At 46.0% G+C, this 24,371-nt stretch overlaps 1 protein-coding gene across 3 annotated transcripts in view; it reads right to left on the reverse strand.

The window, feature by feature from the left end:
* ZFP64 (ZFP64 zinc finger protein) overlaps nt 1-24,159 on the reverse strand; it is a 66,591-nt gene extending 42,432 nt beyond the window's left edge. The window contains exons 1-5 of one of the 3 annotated variants that reach the window (XM_074347456.1): nt 23,717-24,159; nt 20,541-20,780; nt 6,719-6,880; nt 5,626-5,688; nt 2,423-2,674 (exon numbers count right to left, since the gene is read on the reverse strand). In XM_074347456.1, the coding sequence (XP_074203557.1) occupies nt 2,423-2,674; nt 5,626-5,688; nt 6,719-6,880; nt 20,541-20,780; nt 23,717-23,762 (763 nt within the window). In that variant the 5' untranslated portion in view covers nt 23,763-24,159. The remainder of the gene's footprint in view (nt 1-2,422; nt 2,675-5,625; nt 5,689-6,718; nt 6,881-20,540; nt 20,781-23,716) is intronic. The other 2 variants (XM_074347455.1, XM_074347453.1) reach the window with 2 other exon arrangements.
* Nucleotides 24,160-24,371: the final 212 nt, after the last annotated feature.

Below are 24,371 nucleotides of genomic sequence, written 5' to 3' on the forward strand. Positions count from 1 at the left end.
CCTCCGATCCCAGGAGGCAGATGACAGATGTGGAACAGACCTGGATTACTGCCGCCAAGTCCAGTGGCTGGCCAGCCCACAGCCCACAGATTCTCGGGTTTGTAAGTGAGCCCAGTGAAGATCATCAGTTCTGCCCAGGTGTCACCCAGCTGATCCCCAGGTGTGAACAGAGAAGGCATGTTGCTGCATCCACTGAGGATTTTGGGGGTTTTTTGTTACACTGCATTACTGTGACAACAGGTAACTGATACAGATATTCCATCTAGAAACAGAGGGCTGCCATAACAGAAAACTAAAAGATGCAGCGTTGGCTTTGGGATTGGTGGCAGGCAGAGGCTGGAAAAGTGGCAGTGCACATTATTTAATGGCAAACATTTGGTAAAACTGTCACCTGTGGTAACTGAGAAGATAGAAAATATGCCCACTGAATTTTGGACTTGAGCAAAGAAATGAATTCTAGGCAGAAGAGTGAAACTGTCTTCCAAGCCACCTATGATAAGGTACCCTAAGAAGGAGAGAAACTCAAAAAAGAACCAGCCATTTTCAAAATGGAATTTAGAGGGAATATGGGAGATCAAAGATGTGCTGGGTTAGATGAAGTTTCTCATCTCCAACCAGCAAAAGATTTTCAAAGTAAGACAAAAGCCTGGGGACAAAGATCACATCCAAGGAACCGATCTCAGAGGGAAGAACAGATGGGCAATGAGGCTCGCAAAAGTGAGGTTCTTTGTTAAAATCGCCAAAAGAATAAAGTTGGTGCCAAGGAAGTTCTTGCAGCTAGACAAGGAGTCCTAAAAGTCTCATAAGATTCAACCTACAAAAGGCTAAATGCCAAAAGTGCCTATAGTGGGGTTTAAAGAAAAGACAAGTCTCCAAAATAATTATGGGTGTGGCTTCTGGCACACAGATACACAGGAAACTCACACAGTTTTAAAGATAGCTCCACCAGTGAAGCTGTCACCAGCTTAGACTAAAATAAAATTAAAGATCCCAACTTTCGGTAGGCAGGTAGCAGACTGAGAAAGTCTCTCAGAGGTACATTTTCCACTCCTTTTCAGAAGTGGTTTAGGAAGGTGATGAAAGGATGCTCCAGGGGACAGTCAAAACCCCGGAGACTCAGCCAAGGCCTAATGAAGAAACAGTCCCGGTCCCCAGAGTCAGGGAGCTAGAAATATTTGCCCAGAGGGGTTTCAGAAATCTGTGCACCAGTGACTACCAGCTGCCTCCTGTTCCTCCCTGTTGGAACAGCAGGATTATTATCCCAGCTCTGTCTCACCACTGCACACTGGGAGTGTGCGGACAGACAACGTGCCTTTTTACTTCAAAGGGCTCTACGTCAGGAGAAGCTATACGCCTACCTGATGGAGAAGACGAGGTCTTGGTCTTTAAGCCTGAGCCTATGCTTGGGTGTGACTTGGAGGGGTCCTGGGAGGGCATGAATGTCTCTGCATGTCAGAGAGATGTGGTTGATGGTGGGGTGAGCTGAGGTTGCTTGCAAAAATGGCCTTTGTCAAGTGACCCTGTGATGACTCTCCATGTGGGCGAGCTCAGCCCCATCCCTTGACACCAGGCCCAACCATATAACTTGCTTTAGCCAATGGGACGCAAGCAGAGGCTTGAAATAAGCTTACACATTGGGGCATGCTTGTTTGTTTGCTGTGCAGAGGTCTGTCACTGTCATGAGAAGAGCCGGAATAGCTCATGGATTCCCAGTGGGAGGTGATGAGACATGTGGAGCAGAGCCAGACTGCCCCAGCCAAGGCAAGGGGACGGCGAGCTAACCCACAGCCAGCAGATCCCTGGCCAAGGTCAGCCAGTGGACACCCAGCCTTTGCCACACATATGATTAAGCCCAGCCAAGATCAATGGAAAGTCAATCCAACCCTCGTTGACCTGAAGTATGTGAGCAATAAATGCTTTTATAATACGACACTGAGGTTTTGCGGTAGTTGTTACACAGCATCATTGTATCAAAAGCTAACTGATACACTTGCTAAAAGGAAAACGTACATAATTTGTTAACTTATATACTCTGCTGAGTTTTTCTGTCAAGCTGTCTCATGCTGAACCGATGAGAATATACTTTAAAAAAACGACTGAACTGCCTAACCATACATTATACAATTTATTAAAAATGCATTGTTTGTATCTCTTTTATTTAGTGCACCTCCTCATTTAAATACTTTACTAGTGAATAAGTTATAAAGCTGCATAAAGATATACATAAAGTTATAACCTTGATGTTTTCCCCTATTTTACTGAGAAAGGCACTTCAGAGCAGACAAAAAGCAAAACTGCAAACCATGGGGTGACCAAACATCCCCGATTCCTTTACCCAGGTTGCGACTAAGTGCTTTATGGTCTTGTGACTGAAGCAATAGGAAACTGGGAGGGTAGCGCGAGGACCACACGAAGGACTAACCTGTGTGGGATCGGAGGTGGACGGTGAGCTGGCTGGAGTTGCGGCTGGCGTAGGGGCAGATCTGGCACTTGAACGGCCGCTCGTCCGAGTGTATCCGCAGGTGCTTGTTGAGGCTGCTGCTGTCGGCGGCAGCATAGTCACACGTCTTGCACTTGTAGGGCTTCACGCCTGTGTGGCACCGCATGTGGGTCTTCAGCTTGTCCTTCCGGCTGAAGCACTTGCCACAGACTTCACACTTGTGGGGTTTGTCTCCTTCACACACGCACAGATGGCATCAGGAAACAAGGTGAAAAAGGAAAAAGGCTTATTTCCCGCTGCCTTATAAAAAGAGTAAAACAGTCACCAAAGAATATTTAGACACCCCCTCCACACTAGATAGATGATTGGCAAAGAGAGAACATCTTGGGAGAGGGGGGATCTCTTCTGTTTTGCTTATTTGTATTTTCTAATTTTTCCTACATTGAATACGAATTCTTTATTATTTAAAAATAGATGGCAACTCAAATGTTTAAAGTACAGCTAAGTAAAATAAGAAACACTGTCTTGTACATCCATTGGTTCTTCTTTCTTTTTCATAAAAGACATACCCTAAAACTCAGAATCTCTAGTTTTAGGAGAACTCATGGCTGACCAGCTAAAGACGACATTTTCCAGCCTCCCTTGCAGCTAGGTGTGACTCTGAGACCAAGTCCTCATTAATCAAAATGGTAGAGAAGGTAAATGTGTCCTTCATAAAAGGAAATTGCTTGCCTCTTACTTTTTCTCTTTCCATCTGACTTGCCAGCTGTTACCAAGACACAGGGGTCAACAGGCAGGTGAGGGCAGCACACCAGCAGACGGTGGATAACGTAACCAAATATACTCTAATGACACAGAAGGAACTTAAGTCCCTGGATGATCTCCTAGGACAGAACTGCCTACCTGCTCAGACCACTTGCTGACCTCTGGACAGTGCGACAGACATAAACCCCTACCTTGTATGAGCTGGTGTCTGGGCTTTGTAACAGCAGCTTAATGTGTCCTCACTAACACACAAGTCAACTTGCTACCCATGAACTACTGCTTACTTTTCCAATTATTTCTGTACGTGTGTGTGTATATTTTGGGGAACAAAAATATTCTTGGCCAAAGTCACCTGAAATACTTATTTTTTGAAAAGCACTGTGCCTCTGAGTGATTTTACTTAATCCTCTCAACAAGTGGGATTAGTACCCAAACTCTTATTTTCTTAGCCAATTCCAACACTGCCTCCCCACTGACTGCTTTCTGGTACTTACAATAATTTCATTTTCACATCATTAAGTTTCTACAACGTGATTTTCTTTTTTTAAATGAAGTATTTCACTGCATGGATGTACCGTGTATTACTAAACCAATTTCCTACTTGGCCATGGAAAAGAATGACATAGATACATATATGCTGATGTGGAAAGATGTCCAACATTAAATGAGAAACAGCAGATTGCAGTGATAGGTGCATAATTATTAACTTAATAAAAGATGGAAAAAGCAAATTGTGTGTGTCTGTGTGTAGGCCCGGTAGAGGTAAGCCAAAATTTAATGACACACACTGGACTATTAAGACTTGGTGACTTTTGGGCATGTGTCAGATGATGAGGTGGGTGGTAAGTCAGAATTTTCACTTTTTACCTTATATATTAAACATGTATTTTGGCCAAATCCTAAACAGCCAAGAGCTAAAATCAACTGCAGCCAAAGCTGATGACAATCATCATAGAGTAAACACCTGGGATTTAAGAAAGCATCTCTAAGTGTATTAAAGATCATACTCTTATTATTAAAAATGTTCATAGTCAAATTTAAAAGTCCAGGAACAATACTTTCTCATTATTGTCAGTTGCTAAACAGCTTCTGTGGTTGCCAGCCTGTGTCTTTGCGACACTGAGTGGATGCTGGATGGTGGTGGAGCTGGATGGTTTTTGGCCAGTTCTGCTGGTAAAGAGCCCTGTTGCTCCTGGCCACGCCCTCCTCTCTGAAAGTAGCTAAGGTGAGGACACCTTGTCAACCCTCTGACTTGAAGATGCTGACGGAGATGCTGCAGTCATACAGAATCTGTCCGACAAACCCAAGCCTGGCTAACCGTGAGCAGAAGATGCTTCCTGAAGATGTGCCGCCATGGACTTCAGGTTGCTGTCCTACATTTTCATAATGCTTCCCCAGTCATCATGAATAATGATAGCACTTTACTCTGGCAATGATGAATGTGGTATGTGTGACTGATGGAGCTCCAACAGAGGGAGCCCACCAGGAGAGACTCATTGCTTGTTGCACTGAGAATGCTTACCAATACCTGAAACGTAGTAACGTCAGATTCTGATAATTAGAAGGAATCCAAATGACAGATGCTGTGAGGCTGATCAGATATGATGGAGACCCCAGTGCAACAAGGCAATCATTGGCCACGGCCAAGGACTATGGAGACCACTGCCGGATAGATCATCTTCCAAAGGCTGAGGCTAAATAGCAACACCTTGGCAATGGGTGATGCCCACGCCGAATTTCAGTGTGTCCCTCCCTGATCCACACTGGTACTCTTTGAATTTACACATGTCTGTATCATTTGAATTATGAGCATCTAATACTTTGTTTAAAATAGTCTAAAAGCTATTCCTCCTCCATGCAAAAAGTCTAGGAGACGTAAAAATAACATAATGAAGAAAACTAAAATCATCAGAAGTAATCACAGTGTTCTTTTTCCAGGCATCAATCTTTTTTCTCTCTTTAAAAAATAACTCTTTATTAAATTCCCCCTTCTGAATGCAAAAATAACACACACTCATCATATCCAATGATATAGGGTAAAGAAATGAAATATATGAAAACCTACTATTCTCCCCCCATTTTCCTCTTTTTACCAGTTACCACACACCCACACACTCTTATAGGATCAGCTCCTCAAAATGAGAAGATGTGCATTTAATTTCAATTAATTCTGGAAGAATAATTTTCAAAACGGTTGTCACCGCTCTCAGTTCCTCTCCTGTTTGCTTATAACTGTCCTAGTACTGGATTTTCTTGCTCTAAACATTTTCTGCCAAAATCATGTGTGGAAGCAGCATCTCATTTTTATTTAACTTCTATTTGTATCCCCGTGATGACCAGGAAGGTTCTGGGTCGTATCACGTGTCTGACTTGTCGGGACCCACAGCTCCTAGCTCAGAGGACGGATCTGTGAGACTCACCCGTGTGAATTTTTAAATGACGTTCCATGTCCTTCATGCCGTAGGCAGTCTTGAATTGGCAACCTTCAAAAGGCGAGGAAAGATTGTCAACCGAGGGAAACACAGTCACCTTAGAATAGAGAAACCTGGCAGAAACTTCCTTAACCAAGTGATGAGAGCCAACCCCACGGTAACAGGACCAAGAGCATCAGTGTGCCTCCTGAAACCACGCACCAAGAAGCACACAACCTCACTTCTGTGCTTCCCACCTACGTCCAATCATGAGGAAACATCAGACAAACCCAAAGGGACGAACATTTTATCAAATAACTGGCCTGTACTTTGAAAAACTGTCAAGGTCATGGAAGACAAAAGCTTAGGATTAAAGGAAGCTAAAGACATATGAAAACTAAATGCAACTTGTGATCATGAACTGGAGCCTGGATCGGGGGGAAAATGTTTTTCTTTTGATACAGAGGATATCTGTGAAACCATTGGTAAAATCTTAATAAGGTCAGCAGTTTGATAATGTTATGTGTAAATGTTAATTTCCTGATTTTGATGATTGTACTGTGGTTATATAAAAAAATTTCTCTGCTTCTGGAAAGACACATTGAGATACTTAGGGGTAAAGGGACATCATGTCTGCAACTTCGGGGGAAAAATACACGTATATATATAGAAAGAACAACAAAACAAGTGTAATATGCTAACATTTGGGAAATCCAGATGAAAGGTATACAGAAATTTTCTGTACTATTTTTGCAACTTTTCCCTAAGTCTCAAAGTTTTTTATTTAAAAGTAAGGAAAGAACAATTTTTCTGGTTTCTTCCTAAGCTATTGCACAGAAAGAAAAACTCACAGTAATCTGAAATGCTCACTAGTCCCATTCAAAGTCCCACAGCTATAAAAGTCTAAATAAGAGCCCATGTGCATGGTGACCAGAGACAGTGAGAGACGGGTCATGTGTGATGATGGAAGAGCTGTGGGGTTGACGTTTACACCAGGCAGCCTGGAGCTTCCATGTCCCATTGTCAGGAGTTCACGAGTTCGAGCCCTGGACCTGTTAGATGTCACATTCTCTACGTGGGTGGGACATGATGCTGCCTTTACCTGGATAGCAACAGTTAAGCCTCTTCTGAGCAGGTGGGACCGTGGGCTTTTTGGCACGTGACTTGGCAGGGAGAGAGATGACAGTGGCTGTCTGGTTTTCATTGCTTTCTGTGGGCAGATACGTTTGATAGCCATGTTCAAAAACAAATTCTGGAGCTGAAACTAAAAGAGAGGATGATTATTAATTTTCATAGTATGAATACCAATAGCTCTTCCCTTTGCCTACCTTCCTTTGTAGAGAAATAAACATCTTAGATTTCTTTCCCAGCCTCCTTTGCTGCTTAGGAGTGATCATGTGAACCCATCCTAACCAATGAGACACTAGAGAATATGTTGGGGTGGGGTTCCAGAAAAGATTTTCTCCCTGATTTAAAAAAAAAAAGGTAGGGGCAGAAAGAGAGGCAGCCGAGGAAAGCTCATTCTTGCTGCCCTGATTGCCCTACTTTCTAACTTTGGACGTACTGGAATAAGGATGTGCATCTGGTTCTGTGGCAGCCATTCTGTAACCATAAAGAGAGAGCAAGAAAATCAGATGTTGAGCCACAGCCCTAAAAATAATTCAAAACGAGACTTATTAAACAAATAAGAAATGTTCCTATCATTTACACCAGGGAGGTTTTCTGTTCACTTCAGCCAAAAGCATTAGGCACTTTCATAAGCTTTATCACAAAATCCTAACAGACACTGGAAAGGAGCTGCCTGAAGGAATTTCAGGCAAAACTACAAATACACTCTAAACACAAGTACTCATTTAATAAAAAAATTCTTGTCCTCTCACTGAAAGTTTGAGGAAAAAAGAATGAAAAGGAGATCAAACATGTTTATCACCTTTGTCTTTAACTTTGTCATTATAACAGGTGAAATACGCAGTCTCACATTTCTTTTTTTTCCTACTTATAAAATAGTTTTTTTACTATTTTGTTAATTAAACTTACGGTCTGGGGCTTGGGAATATGTATTTTCTTTCTTCCTTTATTACATGTAATCGTCACATGGAGACTTGGGTTCAAATAGAAGTAAATGTAACCATGGGGACTGTTCATTGGGTGAACTTGTCCGGCCGAGACACCCTAATGATGACTCTGAGAGCCACTGTCACATTCTGTTTCCCAAACGTCAGTCACTGAGGTACCACCTTCACCATTTCTGCCACTGTATTCACATAGCATACTTACCTAAATCACCACGTGCCTGGCGTCCCTCTCTATTCTGGCTTTGCCTGAAGCGGTAAAACTCATTCCACAGGTGCTAGTCATATTTTCTCTTAAAACAAACTTCATCTTTCTTTGAATCTAAGATGTTATAGACTGCTAGATGCAGCATTATTTTACATACAGCAACTTTTAAAAAGCCACCGCTTTGACACATTATAATAAAATGCTTTCATACTCTTTGGGTATTTTATACACATACTGATATTCCTTAGAAATGTTGTATTGATTGAATGAATTCTTTTAGACTCCACTGAACATTGACAGGAAATCCAACTTCCTGACCTGTACCTCTTGGGTACCTTTGGCAATGACATCACTCCAGTGTGTGTCAATGAACACCTGGGTTCTATCAGCATTTGGTATTTGAGCAAACTCATGGTTTCCATTTTTCTCAATTGAAACATGAAGGGGGAAGTTAAGTAGCTTCTGTTTAAAGCTGGCCAAAAGATTCTGACAAGTTCCATCTTCACGCCACATCTCTCCAATGCATTAATCAACCACACCTGCCCCTTGTTGAGATGTTTATTGCTCCTGCTTCCTCTGCTCTGCTTGGCTCTTAAAGAGTGGTCCCCAGCCAGCAGCACTAGAGCTTGCCACGGAGGCAGAGTCTCGGGCCCCACCCCAGCTACTGTATCAGAAACTCTTGCGTGGACCCAGCAATCTGTTCTAACAGGCTGCCCACATGATCCTGACACACACTCAAGTCTGAGAACTAATGGTGTAGATGAGGCTTTTCCACGCATCTCAGCAGCACATCTTAACCCAGCTTTGTCTAGTTGAGGGGCTCTGTCTTTCTCCATTGTTGCTTTACAAGAACTGCAGTTGTTCCTCCAACAACAAACATTTGTTTCATTAATATCAAATTGATCCCCTGCTACTGTTACCAGGTATTTCTGGGCATCCAGTTACTTTTCATCTTCAGCCTGAATCATCCTGCAGTATCTCAAAACGTGTTTCAAACAGCAATTAAACTCAATACACACAGTTCTAAAAAAAATGCACAGCTCTACCGAAGTGACAAAGTGACCAGCGACGATCAAGTCTTCACAAGTGCTCAAAGACAATTTTTTTTATGACTGCCTGTTGGCTGACAGTGTGCTCTCATTGCTTCAAAGGTGCACCACCATTTCAGATATGATACAATATATCTTTGAATTGATGAGTCCAGGTTCATTCGCTGCCTATGTGTGGGACCTCAGGCCAGTTATGCAACTTCTCTGAGCCTCAGTTTCCTTGCCTGTGAGTGGGGATAATCCTGGTGTCCCCTTCATAAGGGTGCTGAAAAGTTTACTGAGAGAATCAGTAGCCACAGCTAAGTCTTAATAAATGTCAGCCGCTACAGAGGACCAGAACTGGGCACCAAACTCTCAACAGGAATGGTCAGGATCTAGCGGGGGCCAACTGCCTCTGCTTGCCTGGGACTGAGGGGTCACTCAGGACACAGGACTTTCCATGCTACAACTAGGATGGCTGGTCACACTATCACGACTTCCCAACTTCCTGCTCTACCACTTTTTGAACAAAAAGAAGGCTGGAAGGCGCTGGGGTGGGGAGAGGTTGTGAGAGTGGCCAGATCCCCCCCCGATGGTTCCACTGTGGAGTCCTCATAACCCTCCTGGCAGGTAGGTGAATGCTCCTGAGCCCAGGACTTCCTGCCCGCCTCCCCGGGAGATGGGTGGGGCTCTGTCTCCTAACTGTCCACCTGCCCCTCCACCTTAAGCCTTAGCATCCTTTTCGTGCGGAGTGATGGTAGAGGGGAAACGTGGAAGTATTCCGGATATGAACCTCTGCTCAGACACACATTTCTGCCCCTCTGTAGGTTGCCTTCACATTCTGTTGGTTGCTTCCTTAGATGCACAGAAGTGTGATGTGGTCCCATTTGTCTATTTTTGCCTGTGCTTCTGGCGACTCCGGGAGGTGGCAGAAGCACAGGGAGTCAGGCACCCAACTGCAGGAATCATCTGGGGGTGGGGCTAATCACACACAGTGTGTCACCCCAAGTAGATGGCTCCTAGACCGGAAGGGGTCTGCTCAAGAGCTTGGGCTATTAAGTCTTATCTCCTGAGCCTCAGTTTCCTCACCTGGAGAATGGGGACAATTTCCATTCCTGTCTCCTAGGGCTGTTGTCAGGATTAAGGATCAGGCACGGGAAACATGCTGTCACTGTCCATCGGTTGATTCGGCACCTACCATGTGCCAGGCACTGTTCTAGGTAATAGAAACATCAGGGAGCCAAAGGGACAAAAGTCCCTGCCTTCATGGAGCTGACCCTCAAGTTGGCAGTGGTGCAGGCAATAAATAATTTAAATCTCTATAGCCAAACGCTATGGAGGGAGATAAAGCAGGGAAAGGGTGCAGGGCTGCTGGGGCATGCAAGTGCAAGCAGGGTGATCTGCAAAGCGGTCAGTGAGAAGATGACATTTCAGTCTGGAACGTGGAAGCACATAACTCTGAACAGGTGTCGGGAATTCCACAGCCAACAAAGGGCACTGGGGCATCTAGTACCCCAGTGGTGGGGCCCTCTGGCTGGCTTTATCCAGGTCACTTCCTCCCATCCCTCCCCCACACTCGGCCCCTTTCCAGGACCCCCTGTAAACAGCAGGACCTGCAGATACCTTCAGGGGCTTTGATCTCAGGGGCCACCTCAGTCCTTTCCAGTGTTAGCGTGATTTGATGTTGAAGTCGCTGTTAATTTCAAGGTGTATGTGTGTGTGTCTGTGTGTGTGTGTCTGTGTGGCCTCAGTCCTTTCCAGTGTTACCGTGTGATTTGATGTTGAAGATGTTAATTTCAAGGGTGTGTGTGTGTGTGTGTGTGTGGTCAGACAGACCCGGGACCCACATCTGTCTATGGGGCCTGGACCAAGTCCCTCGTCTGCGGTTCAGTTCTTTCACCAGGAAAATGGGGATGGACGTTAGCCGAGACCTCAGCACTTAGACCTCATTGTTCCAGTCACACTACGCACAGGCTAAGACACACCAAGCTGGGCACACCACCACGCTGGAAAGTTATCAGAGCACAGAGCTGTCGTATCATACTAGGAGAGATGGAGTCACTTGTCTGCCTTCAGATTTGGCAGAAACGGTGGCAGTGGCCTTGGGGGATCTGCATGCCCAGCAGAAGCGAAGGAAGCACGCACAACCCCACGCACCCAGGTCTGCTGAGGGGGGAGGTGCGCAGAGCAGAGGCGTGACTTGTCCCCAGGGCAGAATGTTCTGAAGCCCCTCTTTTCACTGAGAGTGTAGCAAGGGACACCACTTTCTGGGCACATGGGGTGGGGTGGGGGTCTCATTTCTAACTTTCTGCGTGGGCTCAGGGCCTCATCTCCTCCTTGGGCGTGGCTGTTACAATCTAGTCCAGACTTAGTGAGATCAGCCCCCAGTCCTCTGACTCCCAGCAGCGCACAGCCTCACCCCTGCTTTCCCCTGGGTTTCTGCCCGCAGGGCCCTCCCCGGCTCTCCGTGCGCCCGGGGGGTGCATCTGAGATGCGTTTGTTATGTGCAGTCCCAGCCGCAGTGGGGGCGCTTTGGGCGTTTAGTTATTCATGATGTTGCTTAAAAAGCAAGACTGTCCCATGAATTTCATAGGGAACCAAAATCTTTCTCCCTGAGGTTAGGACCCATTGGTGTCTTAGACCCCTTGAGCTTGCATGGGCAAACTGTAGCTCCTTTCCCAAAACTGCTCTTCAAGTAGCTTTCACATCTCCCAATCCACTTTGTTTCTCCCTTCTCTTCTTCAATTAAAAACCTCGATTTTTTTTTATCCTTTTCACTTCTTCCACGCATTTTTTAAATTAAAAATGTATTATTTTTGCAAAACCAAAGTAAACACCAATTGCAGAAAATCTAGCAAGTATAGAAAAAAAAAACCCCGCCCAATGCTGTCCTCACAGGACAATATACCCCCTTGCATGACATCCTCATTAAATGCTGTACTTTTTCTCCACAGCGCTCAGTCTCTACTGTGATTAAATGGTTCTTTGGGAAAGTAATGACCGTCCTCTCCTCCATTTGGTTGGATGAGCAGGTGAGGACAACACCTGTTTCTCTCCATCACTGTCTCCCAGCATCTCACACACAAAACCTGGCAAAGCGCAGGGGCTCAAAGAAAACTGGTTGAATTAATGATGAGCTAAATGCTAATGCATTCTTTTTATATATATTTTTAAAGTATAAAACTGGGATCATGGCTTAAGTCATTTTGTATTCTTTTCTTTTTTTTCTATTAAAGAATTACAGTTTTACTAAACAATTCTGCCATGTGAAAGCCTTTTTGCCATGTTATTATTCACCCAGAACATAATTTAAGACTATATAATATACCACTATTTTGGCTGTCAGTTAAATCAGCCGTTCTCCTTTTGTGGACACTGAGTTGGTTTCTAGGTGTTTGCCTCTATAAATAACACCTATCCAAAAATGTAACTTAGCTCTGGTTTCTCTGGATACCTTCCTATAAGCTGAAAAACTGGGTCAACATGGATTGGTCACTTTATTGCTTGGTGATTCATACTTATATGATCCTTCCAGAAAATCTAAATCAATGTACATTCTCCCCTTCACCTTGGCTACCACACAGACTATTTGACAGGACAAAATGAGGTCATTTTCGTTTAATTCTTTCATAACTGGTGAAGATGAACCCCTTTTTGCCATATTTTATCTACTTGCATACCTGCTTCGTGAACTGCCTGTTCAAGCTATTAGTTTTTTTTTTTTTTTGAGTTTTTACTTTTTTCTCATTCACCTGTAAATGGCCTTTATAAATTAAGGATATTCTTTCATTGTCATATATTCGTATCTACTGCTGGTTTCTTCCTGTTCCTTCCAATATTGTCCACGCCTGTGAGTCACATGTAGGGGTCTTGATTCAAATGCAAACTCAGGATTCGCCTCCTGAGAGAAAAGCCACCTCTCTCTCTAAGGAAAAATCGTCTCAGGCTTTTCCCGCGTGTGGAACACACCTTCCCAGGCACATCAGCCCAACTGTCCGCTGTCCCGCGGGAGGAGCCTGCTGCCCCGTTGGAATTCCTGACCCCGCCCCTTCTCTCTGCTGCAGTTGATTGGTCCAGGGCAGACACCGGCACAGAAGCTGGGCCAGTCAGACCCGCTTACCCTGGAACTAGGAACTGGGGCTAAGCCCTTGTAGTTTTGTGCGGACTTTCTTTCTGAGAAACAAGCACCTATGTGCCAGACATGCTGCCACCGATAGATTTCCATCCTTTCTTGCCTTCCTCCTGGTCCGGTGGTTCTCAAAATCGATCATGTACCAGAGATTCTGATGCAGAGATCTGGGTATAGTCTGGGTATATTTATAGCTGTATTTTTTTTTTTAAAAAAACAAGTTTTCCAGGTAATTTTTTTTGCATACCAGCATTGAGAATGCCTGCTCTAGACTATTCTAACAGGGCAGTGGCAAGAGTGTGGCTCTCCAGAGGGGCCTTGGGATTGGATTCCACTGCCAAGACCCTCTTCCTTGTCCCTTGCTGCCTCCAAGACAGGGGAACTGGGCACAGGAACTGGGCATGTTACCCATCTTGGCTGATGGGATCTGGAGATTCTGGGGAAGCATTTCCTCTCTGATAAAGGGAAGCTTCCTCTTTCCCCATCCCTGGGCAGGGCTGAGAAGACTTGAGGCTAAAGCAGTAGCCATGAGGACAATCGCCGAGGACAGCGAGAAGATGAAAAGACCTGGGTCTGCCCTGCCCGTTCTCATCCTGAGAGAAGCAACATCTCACAGTCCAGCCCGCTTGTAGTTTAGTGTTGCTAAGAGCAACTGAAAGCATCTGAACTGACCCAAGCCGTCAATCACTGGCTGGTCCAGATTCCCAGGACCCTGCTCAGACCCACCCAGATGGTATCCTCAGGGGAGGGCACCGGGCCTCTGCGTTTTTCACCAAAGCTCCAGGTGGTTCTTTTGAGAAACACCACAACGAGGACTTTACTAAGGGGTGATGTGGTGTGGCCAAGTTACAGACGCTGCAGCCAGGCAGCCTGGCTCTGAGGCCCACCCAGTCCTGCCACTTCACGGCGCTGTCACCTTGGTCAAGTTATTCAACGCCTTTGTGATTTAGCTCATTCTTAGTAAAATGGGGACAATAATTCTGAATACCTAATTTATGTTTTAAAATTTTAATTTTTAATTAAATATAAAATTTATCATTTTTTTTGAAGTATAGCCGGTTTACACTGTTGTGCTAATTTCTGGTGAACAGCATAGTGATTCAGTTATACATATGTACATATATATATATATATATTCCATCTCATATTCTTTTTTTAAATTGTAAACTTAAATTCACAACAATTTAAGTAGTGAAAAACTACTTCACACAGAGGACTTAGAAACGTGCGTGGCACATAATAAACACTTCCTACCAATTAGTTGCTATTCTTCTTATTATTGCCAGATCCTCCTGGCAAATTAGTACATAGTCTGTCTTACTAAATTACTCACACACTCAACAACCTTCAATGGCTCCCCAGCTCCTTCAGAACAAAGGCCAGAGCTAAAGCATGGCTTCCTACATTCTCCCTGTGTCACTGAGCTTCCCTACCTGCAGATCAAGTAGGCAGTGCCCCCTTCCCACCATCTTCCTCCCAAATGCCAGGGAGTTTTTCAACGCCTCTCATACATTCGTTCTCACTCATAACTTTTCCCTCCAGGCTTTCCCCGTAGGGACCAATCTACTCTATTGACTTTTTGCACAAGGCTGTTCTTGTCACAGATGGCTGGGCTTGTATGTGTTACAGCTAAATTCTCCTCCCCTCCGCGTGCGGGCTTGGGGTTTCCTCTCCGGTCCGTTATCTCAGCTCTAGCATGTGGCACAGAACAGTCCCAGAGCTGCCCTCCCCCGGCCCTTACGGCAGGGCAGATGCCAGGCCAGGAACTTCGGGCACCTTAACAAATGTAATCCTTACAGCCGTCCTTTCCTGGGCTCATTCAGTAACTGACTTGCTGAGGGCCTCGGATGTGCCAGGCCTGGTGCTGGAGGGCAGGAATGTAAGACTGATTAGCTCCTGCATGGGGGAGATTCACAGTCTAGTGAACTAGAAATTAAGCCACTACTTTGGAGATCACAGGCTCAACTTTTTTTTTTTAAAAAGGTTTTCAAGATCATTTAGGTGGGCGAGGTCTTCCCTCTCCTGATGACTCTGGCCAAAGACCACCAGAGACACGCCTGCCGTTGAGGGAAAACTCCCACCACAGGAGCCGTGGAGGGTCTCTGGAAGAAGGTGCTAGAAAGGGCTTCGTGTATTATAGGTTTGGGGTTCATCTTAGATGGTTCTGGAGGGAGGGTTCAAGGCCACAGTGGAGGCTGTCAGGAAGCACGGACAAGCGCAGGATTTGTATCTTAGTGAATGTTACTGGGCAGCAGAGGCTAGAGCCGCACCAGCTAAAGCAGCAGCGTCCCTCGGGTTAGCGGGGGAGGAGGGCATGCCTGGTATTCTGTGGCTCAGAGATGATAACGGAGGGGCTTTGTTTGTGTCCTGCTCCCCATGGTCAGAGCGTGGCCCTGTCTCCCGCTGAAGTTCTGTGAAACCCTGATATTCCACAGGGGAACAGCATGGCCTGCCTGGGAGAGCCAGCCAGCCCCCAGCACCACTGGGGCCCAGCTGACGATGCTTCCTGCCTGTTGGAGGGTGCTTTCCTCTCCCTCTGCCGGTGGTCCACAGGCCCGCCCACTCTCCATCACAGCAGATCTGTTGCTGCCTTCGCTGCCACCTCTTGAATCCCGGGAGCATCTGAATTCACTTCTCTGGCTAACTAAAGACTGCTTGATACCAAATAACAAGTTAACTGCAACTGTGATAAGTGCTCGGTGGGGAAGCAGTGAAAAATCTAACCTTGGTGGGGGTGGGAGACAGGGAGAAATCATGGCCAGCTTCTAGGTGGAGGTGAGATTTAATATGGGACCTAAGAGTAGAAATCAACCAGAAGAGGTGGGAAAGATCATTCTGGGTCCAGGGATAATTCAACTAACATCGGCTGTCGGCCTGCCATGAGCCAAGCCCTTTGCAAAAATTTCTGTGTGCTGTTTAATTTTCACCGTCCCCTGATTCGGTAAGCAATGAGAGCTAACCCTGATGGCTCTAAGTGTCTTCTGTGCAGAAGCCCACTGAAGCCTGGCTAGGACCCTGTGAGGTTGGTACCGCCATCACCCCCACCCATTTCTCAGTTGGGGAAACCGAGATACTGAGACCCTAAGTCACGTGCCCAAGGTTACCTGGTTAGCAAGTGCTGCAGCCGGGATTCGAACCCAGGCAGGCTGGCTCAGGACCCCGGACTTGTCACTACCAAACTAAGCGGCCTTTCTATTTATTTTTGCCCCCACTTTAAAAATGGGACACCAAGAGCTCTTTTAACTTGCACTGGTCACATAGCTCCTAAGGCCCTACGCAGCCAAGACTCACACTCAGGGGCCTGATTCCAAAGCCCGTGATTTTAAGTCATAAACTTAGAAAATGCATGTAGGATGTGCTAATTCTTTTCACCAGTATCAGCAGCTAATCCCACTGCTTCTACAGGAAAGTTTTTAAATGCCAAACAATAGGCAGCTTATGAAGCTAGCAAGCAGAGAATAAATTTTACTTTATATACTGGGTCGAAATTTTACTTTACATACATACGAGCTGAGCAAGGAAAAGGGTTGGTTATATCAAGTGCCGAAGAGGGACCAACACCCCTGGATCATGTCTGGGTGGGATCTGCCAGGGTCGGGGGTCGAACTGTGGCCTTGGGCAGAGAATGACTCTCCAACTGAGTTGAGACACGCAATCTCCCAGGAGTTTTTTTAGTTTGTTTGCTTTTTAAAAGCCTCTTATTCATCTTTTATTTTTATTTTGGGGGGAGGGAGGTAGTTAATTTGACTTATGTATTTTTCAGAGGAGGTACCAGGGATTGAACCCAGGACCTTGTGCATGCTAAGCATGTGCTCTACCACTGAGCTACACCCTCTCCTCTCTGGGAGTTTGTTAAAAATGCAGATGCCTCAACCCAAGCCTCAGTGACTCAGATTCAGAGATACAGCCCAGGTACCAGTGTCTTTAACAAGCTCCCTGGGGACTGTGGTCCACAGGCAGGTCTGGGGACTGCTTCTAGTGGGACATGGAAGCCCAAAGTTCGGGGGAGTCAGCCCCAGTAAACCAAAATAAATGGTGTAAAAGAAGGGAAAAAGCAAGAGTCCGCTTGTTTTGTGGCAAAGACACAGGAGAAATCAGGAGCAGCTGAGTCAGGCCGAGACAGGGCATCCCACACATCGCACCATGCACCCACCACCTGCTCATTCATCTCTCCATTAATAAAACAGCTGTTTATTGAGCCCAAGTGACTCTGTCCCAGGTCCTCTATGTGGCTTATTGCAGAGTCCTCACAATAACCCAATCATATCAGGCACCTAATTCTATCACCTAATAGTATTACGTACCATTATAACCCCCTTTCACGGGTGAGGAATATGAAGCAGAGAGAGTAAGCGACTTGCCCGCAGTCTAGGTTGGCAGACTGGGATAAAGGCTTGGAGCTCCTATCAACCCAGTGCAGTGGGTGCCACTGGGAGCTGTGTACAAGAGGACTCCAGGCCTGGCCTGACCGTACAGGGCGGTCGACAGCACTGGGGCATGGCCCACAGTAGACATGCTAAGAGAAGGGTGACCGTCTGAGTAGAGAATTAGGGCAGAAGGAGCAGTTATTTGGTGTGGGGTCAGCTTTACTGATGGACGTGAGATTTGGGCAATTGAGTGTTCATGCCCCTAAAGAATAAGTAAGTGCCTAGAATATGGTGCTGGGATCCATGGTGAACAGGAGGGGGGAAGCCCTGACCTCATGGTGCTTATGGGTCAGTGACGGGACAGACCTTAAGTTTGTTCTGCAAACAACCATTTAATTACGGGACCTGTCCTGGTCTGGGAGAACAGTGTGCACGCGGTGGGTGTTGTCAGAGGGGCCCTTTGAGGAAATGCGTTTAAGCCCAGCTCTGATGCGTGCATAAGAATTGTCAGTCCCAGGCAGAGGGAACAACACATACAAAGGCTCTGAGGCATAAGGAAACGTGGCTCATTTGGAAGACAGAAAGGAGATCGCAGCTATGGTAATTCAGAGGGTAAGGGAGTGTCCTGAGAGGAAGCCAGATTCTCTCTGTGTAGACTGTCCTGAACCTTAAAGTTCTGAGGTTGACTTGGCATCAGCCAGGTAAAGGCAGGAAAGGTATTTCAGGCAGAGGGAACAGCATAAGCGAAGGCTCAGAACCCAGAAAGATGCAAAGGCCATAGACAAAGTGTGGCCCTTGAACCCTCCTCACACAGGGCCCTCGTGTCACAGGCTTCACACCCGGTGTGTGGCGTTACTGGGAGTTTGTTTCCGAGGACAGGGAACCGAACACGAAGTCTTCAGGCAGAAGACCACTAGGGTAAGGGCCAAAGTGCTGAAGTCCCAGGACTGTCTTGAACCTGTGGTGGGACCCTGGCCATGTCTCATGCCCACCTGCAGCTTTACTTTGTCCAGCTGTCAAATGAGAAGGTTATACCAGGACCAACTCTAAGGCAGTATTCAGTTTTAACATTTTCTTGGTGACTTTCTCTAAGATGAGAATTAAGATAATCGCAAGAGAAAGTGGGAAGATGTCAACGTAATCTTACTGCAGTTTCTGAGGTGATCAATTATATTTCAATGCTTAAAAAATTCAGCAGAAACATGTTGGATGCATTAAAGAAACCGCAAAACCTTGCTTATTTTGCCAAAAAATTCGCATACCACATCAATATACGACTGACAAGGTGAAAGCTGGTACCCCCACTTCAGATGTCCTCTGCTCCGCAGCCCCAGATTAACTACTTGGTAAACACTGAGAACAGGCTAGAAGTTGCTGGTGGGCTCAGTCAGGCTCACAGATGTGTTTTGCTTGGTCAACAAAGTTTTAAAACTTGGGGAATTTTACATTTTTCAGTTTCTCAGACAAACCCAAATTTCTAACCAACTGGATCTGAAGAGTAGCTTTCTCCACTTTACCACAGTCCCCACCATTCCCTGATACCTTGTGCACAGCTTACTTCTCTCATTAACATTGCCTGCTTCATTCCCGTTCTAGAAGCTTTCTGTGAATATAATACCATGTGTGTACACGTATGTGTGTTTTTTCACACTCACCTTGAGAATCTATGTCTGTACACAGATCTAGTGCCCCTTTTCAAAGCTAAGTCATATTCCTTTGTCTGAATGTATTCATTTAATAAATTGTTAGATTACCATTCATTATTCATATCTGGTATTTATTCATCTAATTTCCTCCTGACATATACATACAAAGGTTCCATTGTCTTTATAGTATATACTGTAAGCAAATGAACTTGCACACTTGTTTATCAGGTTTTATAGGATAAATACCTAGAAGTGGACTTGCTGGGTATATGTGTTTCTGTACATTTTAAAATTTGAAAAGATTTTAAATGTAAGATTTAAAGTTTGAAAGATACCACAAAATTGCCCAGGTTACATGAATTTACATCTCCAGAAAGGAAAGGAAAGTGGTACGTTGGCCCTAAGCCTTCTTTTGATTTGCATTTCTTTAATTACCAAGGCAATGACATATCCTTTTATGGTTAGCAGCTCTTGAATATCATCTGCTGCCCTTGGCTGACTTTTCCACTTGGTTCTTTTATTGGTTTTTAGGAGTTCTTTATATATGAGGGACAAGTCATGTATGTGCTGCAATTTTTTTCCCCTAGTTATTTGTCTTTAGATTTTTTTATACACTGTTTTAACTTTGGAAAAATAGTAACTTTATTTGCAGCCACATAACATAATTCTTTTTCTTTTGGGGGAAGGATCCCACAACTTGTCTTCCTTGACGGGCACAGTTTTAATAAACGTATTTTTTAAATTAAAAATCAGCTAGGGAATACATTCTCCATTTCCCCACGGGATCCAGCAGTGTCTTTACTATCTCATAAATGGGTTACTTTCTGTTTTTAAAGTTATCTGCCTGGTCCCTTAAGGCAGATCATATAGGTGTAAGTAGGAGGGGAGTGTGTGTACATGTGTGTTTCTGTATGTGTATAATTTTTACTCTAGAACTTTTACAGTTTCATTGTGTAGATTTAAATTTTGGATCCATCTGAACCTTATTTTGGACACAACCGAGAACTAGGATGTACTTTTCTGTTTTCCTGTTGGTAGCACAGGGGAGGGGAGGCATCAATGTGTGTTTATAGATTTAACAATTTTTTAAAAATCACTGTTTTGTCCCTTTACACAAATAACGCAAATTCAGGAATCACATACATATTCCCATCACCCAAAATACTTTTCCCTTTTTATCATTTCTTGCAAGTATTTTTTTCTTAGTATATAGGTTTTTGTTTTAGAAACTTGATTTTTGTCTGTTTTTGTTTATCACATGACAACAATTTATAACTGCTACCACTTAATGCTTTAACCCAGCAGCTCCCAAACCTGGCTGGGCAGCTGGCTTCCCAGCGGAGCTTGTTAAAAATAATGAATTTCAGCAACCCTCAGTGGTGGGCCCTGGGTATCTGTATTTTTAAGAAGCTCTGCAGAGGCGTTTGGGACACAGGTTAACTCTAAGTGACTTCCTCTCACCCCCCAGCCATACCTGTGATCGTCTGGGTCTCCGAGGTGATGGTTCGTGTGGTGGTCTGCGTCTGGGTGGCAGGCACCGTTTCCTCTGATACAAACTGGACGGTGCTAGGCACTGCCCCGGCCGTGCTGGTCAGCTGGCAGCCACTTTGCTTGTGAGCGACAAAGGTGTCCAGGTTGTTAAACTGCTGCTTGCAGATGCCACAGATGTGGATGTCGGGAGTCAGCTCAACCAGCACTGTTGTGCCACCTGGAACTCCATGGGACAAAGGGAAAGTCACGGATGAATTCCAAATAGCCTGAAATTACTACACAAACCAGATTCATGGTAGGAAAAAGGACATGGTGGCAGGCATGACTAGTTACTGGCCCAATATCCATTCGACTCCCCTCTTCTTCCTTGCAAACAGGATCCCAGTTCTGACCCAGCAGCAATGTACCCAGACCCAAGTGGTGCTCCTGATTATTGCCCACAGGGGCACTAGTGGCATTTTGATGCAAGAGAGTTTTTCAACGTGCAGCGTTCTGCACTGCACTTCAAAGGATCAGCAGGCATCTCCTGTTCTAATTAAATGGTAGTTGTACTTCCCAGTCATTATGAAAGCCAATGCCCCCACTTTCCCAACCCCCTCCACCATCATGAGAACCACTCGTCTAAATAATCTTGGTCCCCTACATACTTGGGAACCCCTCTAGCACAATGCTAGAGGAGCTTCTGGGAAAAGTGTGGCTTTGTGATAAAAAAGGAGCTGATATGGTTGGGACTGTCCCCCTCTTCTTCTGGCCTTGAAAGCAGTTGTGATGCCAGGGGCTTTTGCAGCCATGTTGTAACCATGAGGTAAATGCTAAGATCCCTACAGAAGCTTACTTCACTGATTCCCCGAATCAACCTTGGAATCAAATAAGTCCAGAATTTTCATGAGGCCAGTATAGTTGACTTTTGTTACTTGTAGCCAAAATTCATTCCTAACTGAGAGAGACATTATTTCTTAATAGTAATAATACCAAGAGTTAATACTGTGTTAACATTTGCAAAGCACTTACCACAGTCCTGGCACTATATTAGAAAGTGCTATATAAATGTTTGTTAAATAAAGAAATACAGTTAATAAGTCTCTAATATGACTACCTTAATTTTTATTTTAAAATCTTTGTTTGCCTCATTACAAGTAAAGTCATGTTTATAACAGAAAATTTGGAAGAGAAGAAGCTGGGAGGGAAATCACTTATGTGTACCATGAATATTACAAAATATTTCTTTCCATTCATTTTCAATTAAAAATTATTTTCCATTAAAATTGTTTGAGATCATAATGTGTTGTAATTTAATCTTTCCCCCACATAATACTGCATAAGTATTGTGCTACATCACTAAAATCTCTTTATAAATATAATTATTTAATGACAGCACATTATTCCATGTTTTCCATGCCTCATAATTTCTCAGTAACTATAAGGTCTTCATATTATTTCCAATTTTCCCCAAGTCTAAATAGTATGAGAACTACCTTTGTGCATATATAGTTGGCATCCATGCATCATAATTTTATGAAAATTTCTAGAATCTGAGCATTATATCCAATTTCCCCCTTCCAACCAAGACATCTCTGTGTGGAAATACCATTTGGTTGACTTGCTAAGAAGAGGTGCTCTGGGCTGAGCATGGTAATGTTTTATAAGCCATCTTGCAGACCACCCTGTGCACTTAAGTACTTTGAAATTAATGGATGGAAGGAATGGACCCTTTTCTTCTCCTCTGAAACACCACCTTCCTGTGCCCACGGGATTAACAGGAAGATAAGAAACCAAGAGATGTAGCGTGTTGCATCGCTGAGGACTCTTTAATGGTCAAATAATACTGATGCCCAGGATGAAACGGGGAGAGGGTTCTGCCTCCTAGGATGGTTATGAGGATTAAATGAGTTGGTCCTTGTGAAAGGCCAGCACGGGGATTGCCACCCCCCAGCATGTCACCTGGTGGGCTTATCACTGAAGTGCCCTATTTGAATTTGAAAGTATCCCCTCTGTAAATCTGTAATGAGAATTAACTGAGACCAAATAAAAAAACAAGGGCAGTCTGTGCTCACCTCAACAAAAAGAATTCCTTTATCTCTGCAAAGTTCTCCAAACCGGTCTTGGCATCAGAACAACGGGGGTGGGGGGTGGGGGTGGGGTGTTTAAACAGACATATCTGAGCCCCACTTCGGAGACAGAGTCATAATGGAGGAGGGGTACATGGGGGCTGGGGTTCCGGGAAATCTGTGCTTTTCTCAAGTTATGCGAGGAATACATAGCCAAGTTTGGGAGCCAACGTCTCCAAAATTGTTAACAGTAACAGCTAACAAGCTATGTGCTTACTATGTGCCAGGTGTCTGCAAACCCCTGAGCCAGGGGTTCTCAAACTTTACGTGCATCCGGATCGCCAGGGTAAGGAGGGCAGATCCCCCTCCTTCCCTCAACCCCAGCCCCTCACCTAATGGGTGGGGCCCAGAGAGGTTTTTTGCTTTTTTGCTTTTTGTTTTTAAATAAGCGCTTCAGCTCCCAGGTGGCTGGTTTGCGCTCAGTCCCTGGACCAGACTTTGGGAAACAATGTGCCGGACGAAACCACGGGCTTGAAAAAGGCTGCTGTCCTCAACAAGAAAATAAAAATGAACCCCAAACTCTAAGCAAACGACCACGGCCCCGTTCCCTATTGAGATCTCCACCTTTAATGTGCAAAAGGCTTTGCAGTAAGCCGGCAAGCCCAGCCGGCAAGACCTCGTTAAATCTTAGGAGCTCCAGAAAGATTTGGGGCCACTGAGGCAGAAGTTTTCCCATCAGCGTTGCCGCGGTTACCCCAAATCCACCTTCAAACTCCACCGGGGGGCGGGGAAAACCCCGAGGGGGTGGCGATTGTCTGAACGGCATTCCCTCCCCCACCGTTCCCTTCCAACTGGTCTTTCGAGGCTGCAGAGCGCCCCCCGCCTTGCGCTGGGTTGGGCGCCCCCACCCCAAGCCCACTCCGGCGCCTCCTGTACTGCGCGCCCGCCGCGGTCCCCGAGACGCCGGCTCCGGGCCGTCACCCCGATTTCGGGGCCCCGGGCCTGCTCGCTGCGTCGCAGACGTGCTTGGGCCCGGGCCCCGGAGCGCGCACTGGGCCCCGGAGCGCGCACTGGGCCCCGGAGCGCGCACTGCGCCCGGAAAAGCACTTACTTTGCACCGAGCCCGGAAAGCTCTCGCCCTCGCTGCTCGCGTTCATGGCCGCAGACTGGGAGGTCCCCGGCCGGCCGGGGTGCCAGGGTAGGGGGCGCGGGTCTACATGGTGCAAGGACTTTTCCTTTTATTTTTCCACACCCCCCAGCCTTCCTTCTCCCAACTCTGCGAGGCGGGGAGGACGGATGTAAAGCAAGCTCCACTTCCGCTGCCTAGAGGGCGCTGGCCGGGCCCGGCCGCCCCAACCTGGCTTCGCTTCAGCGGCTCCCAGGGGAAGCAGCGGGCCAATCCCGATGCCCAGGCCGCGCGGCCCCGCACCCGCGGAATCCCCCGGGGTTCGGCTGGTGCACACGCGTCCCAGCGAGTTGGGCGACCGCGGGCGAGAGATGCGCCCCCCGGGCTGCAGCAGCCGGCGTCCTGCCCGCACCGCTGCTATCTGGGCCGGCGCGTCTGGCCTCCGGGTTCTGGCGCCTCTGCACCTGCCCCTTGGGCGTTTGGTCCCCACGGCGGCCGGGCAGCCTCGTCAATCCCGGGTCGCCCGGGAGGTTTGCAAGAGGACCGAGTCGGGGTTCAGTTGGGGGTGTGCGCGGGGCCCGGCGGGCTTGGGAGAAACCTCGGCTGAGCGTCAGCACCCCTCAAATCAGCAGAGCGCTGG

Source organism: Camelus bactrianus, chromosome 19 (genome assembly GCF_048773025.1).
Source record: "Camelus bactrianus isolate YW-2024 breed Bactrian camel chromosome 19, ASM4877302v1, whole genome shotgun sequence".
In the NCBI taxonomy this organism is placed as follows: domain Eukaryota; kingdom Metazoa; phylum Chordata; class Mammalia; order Artiodactyla; family Camelidae; genus Camelus; species Camelus bactrianus.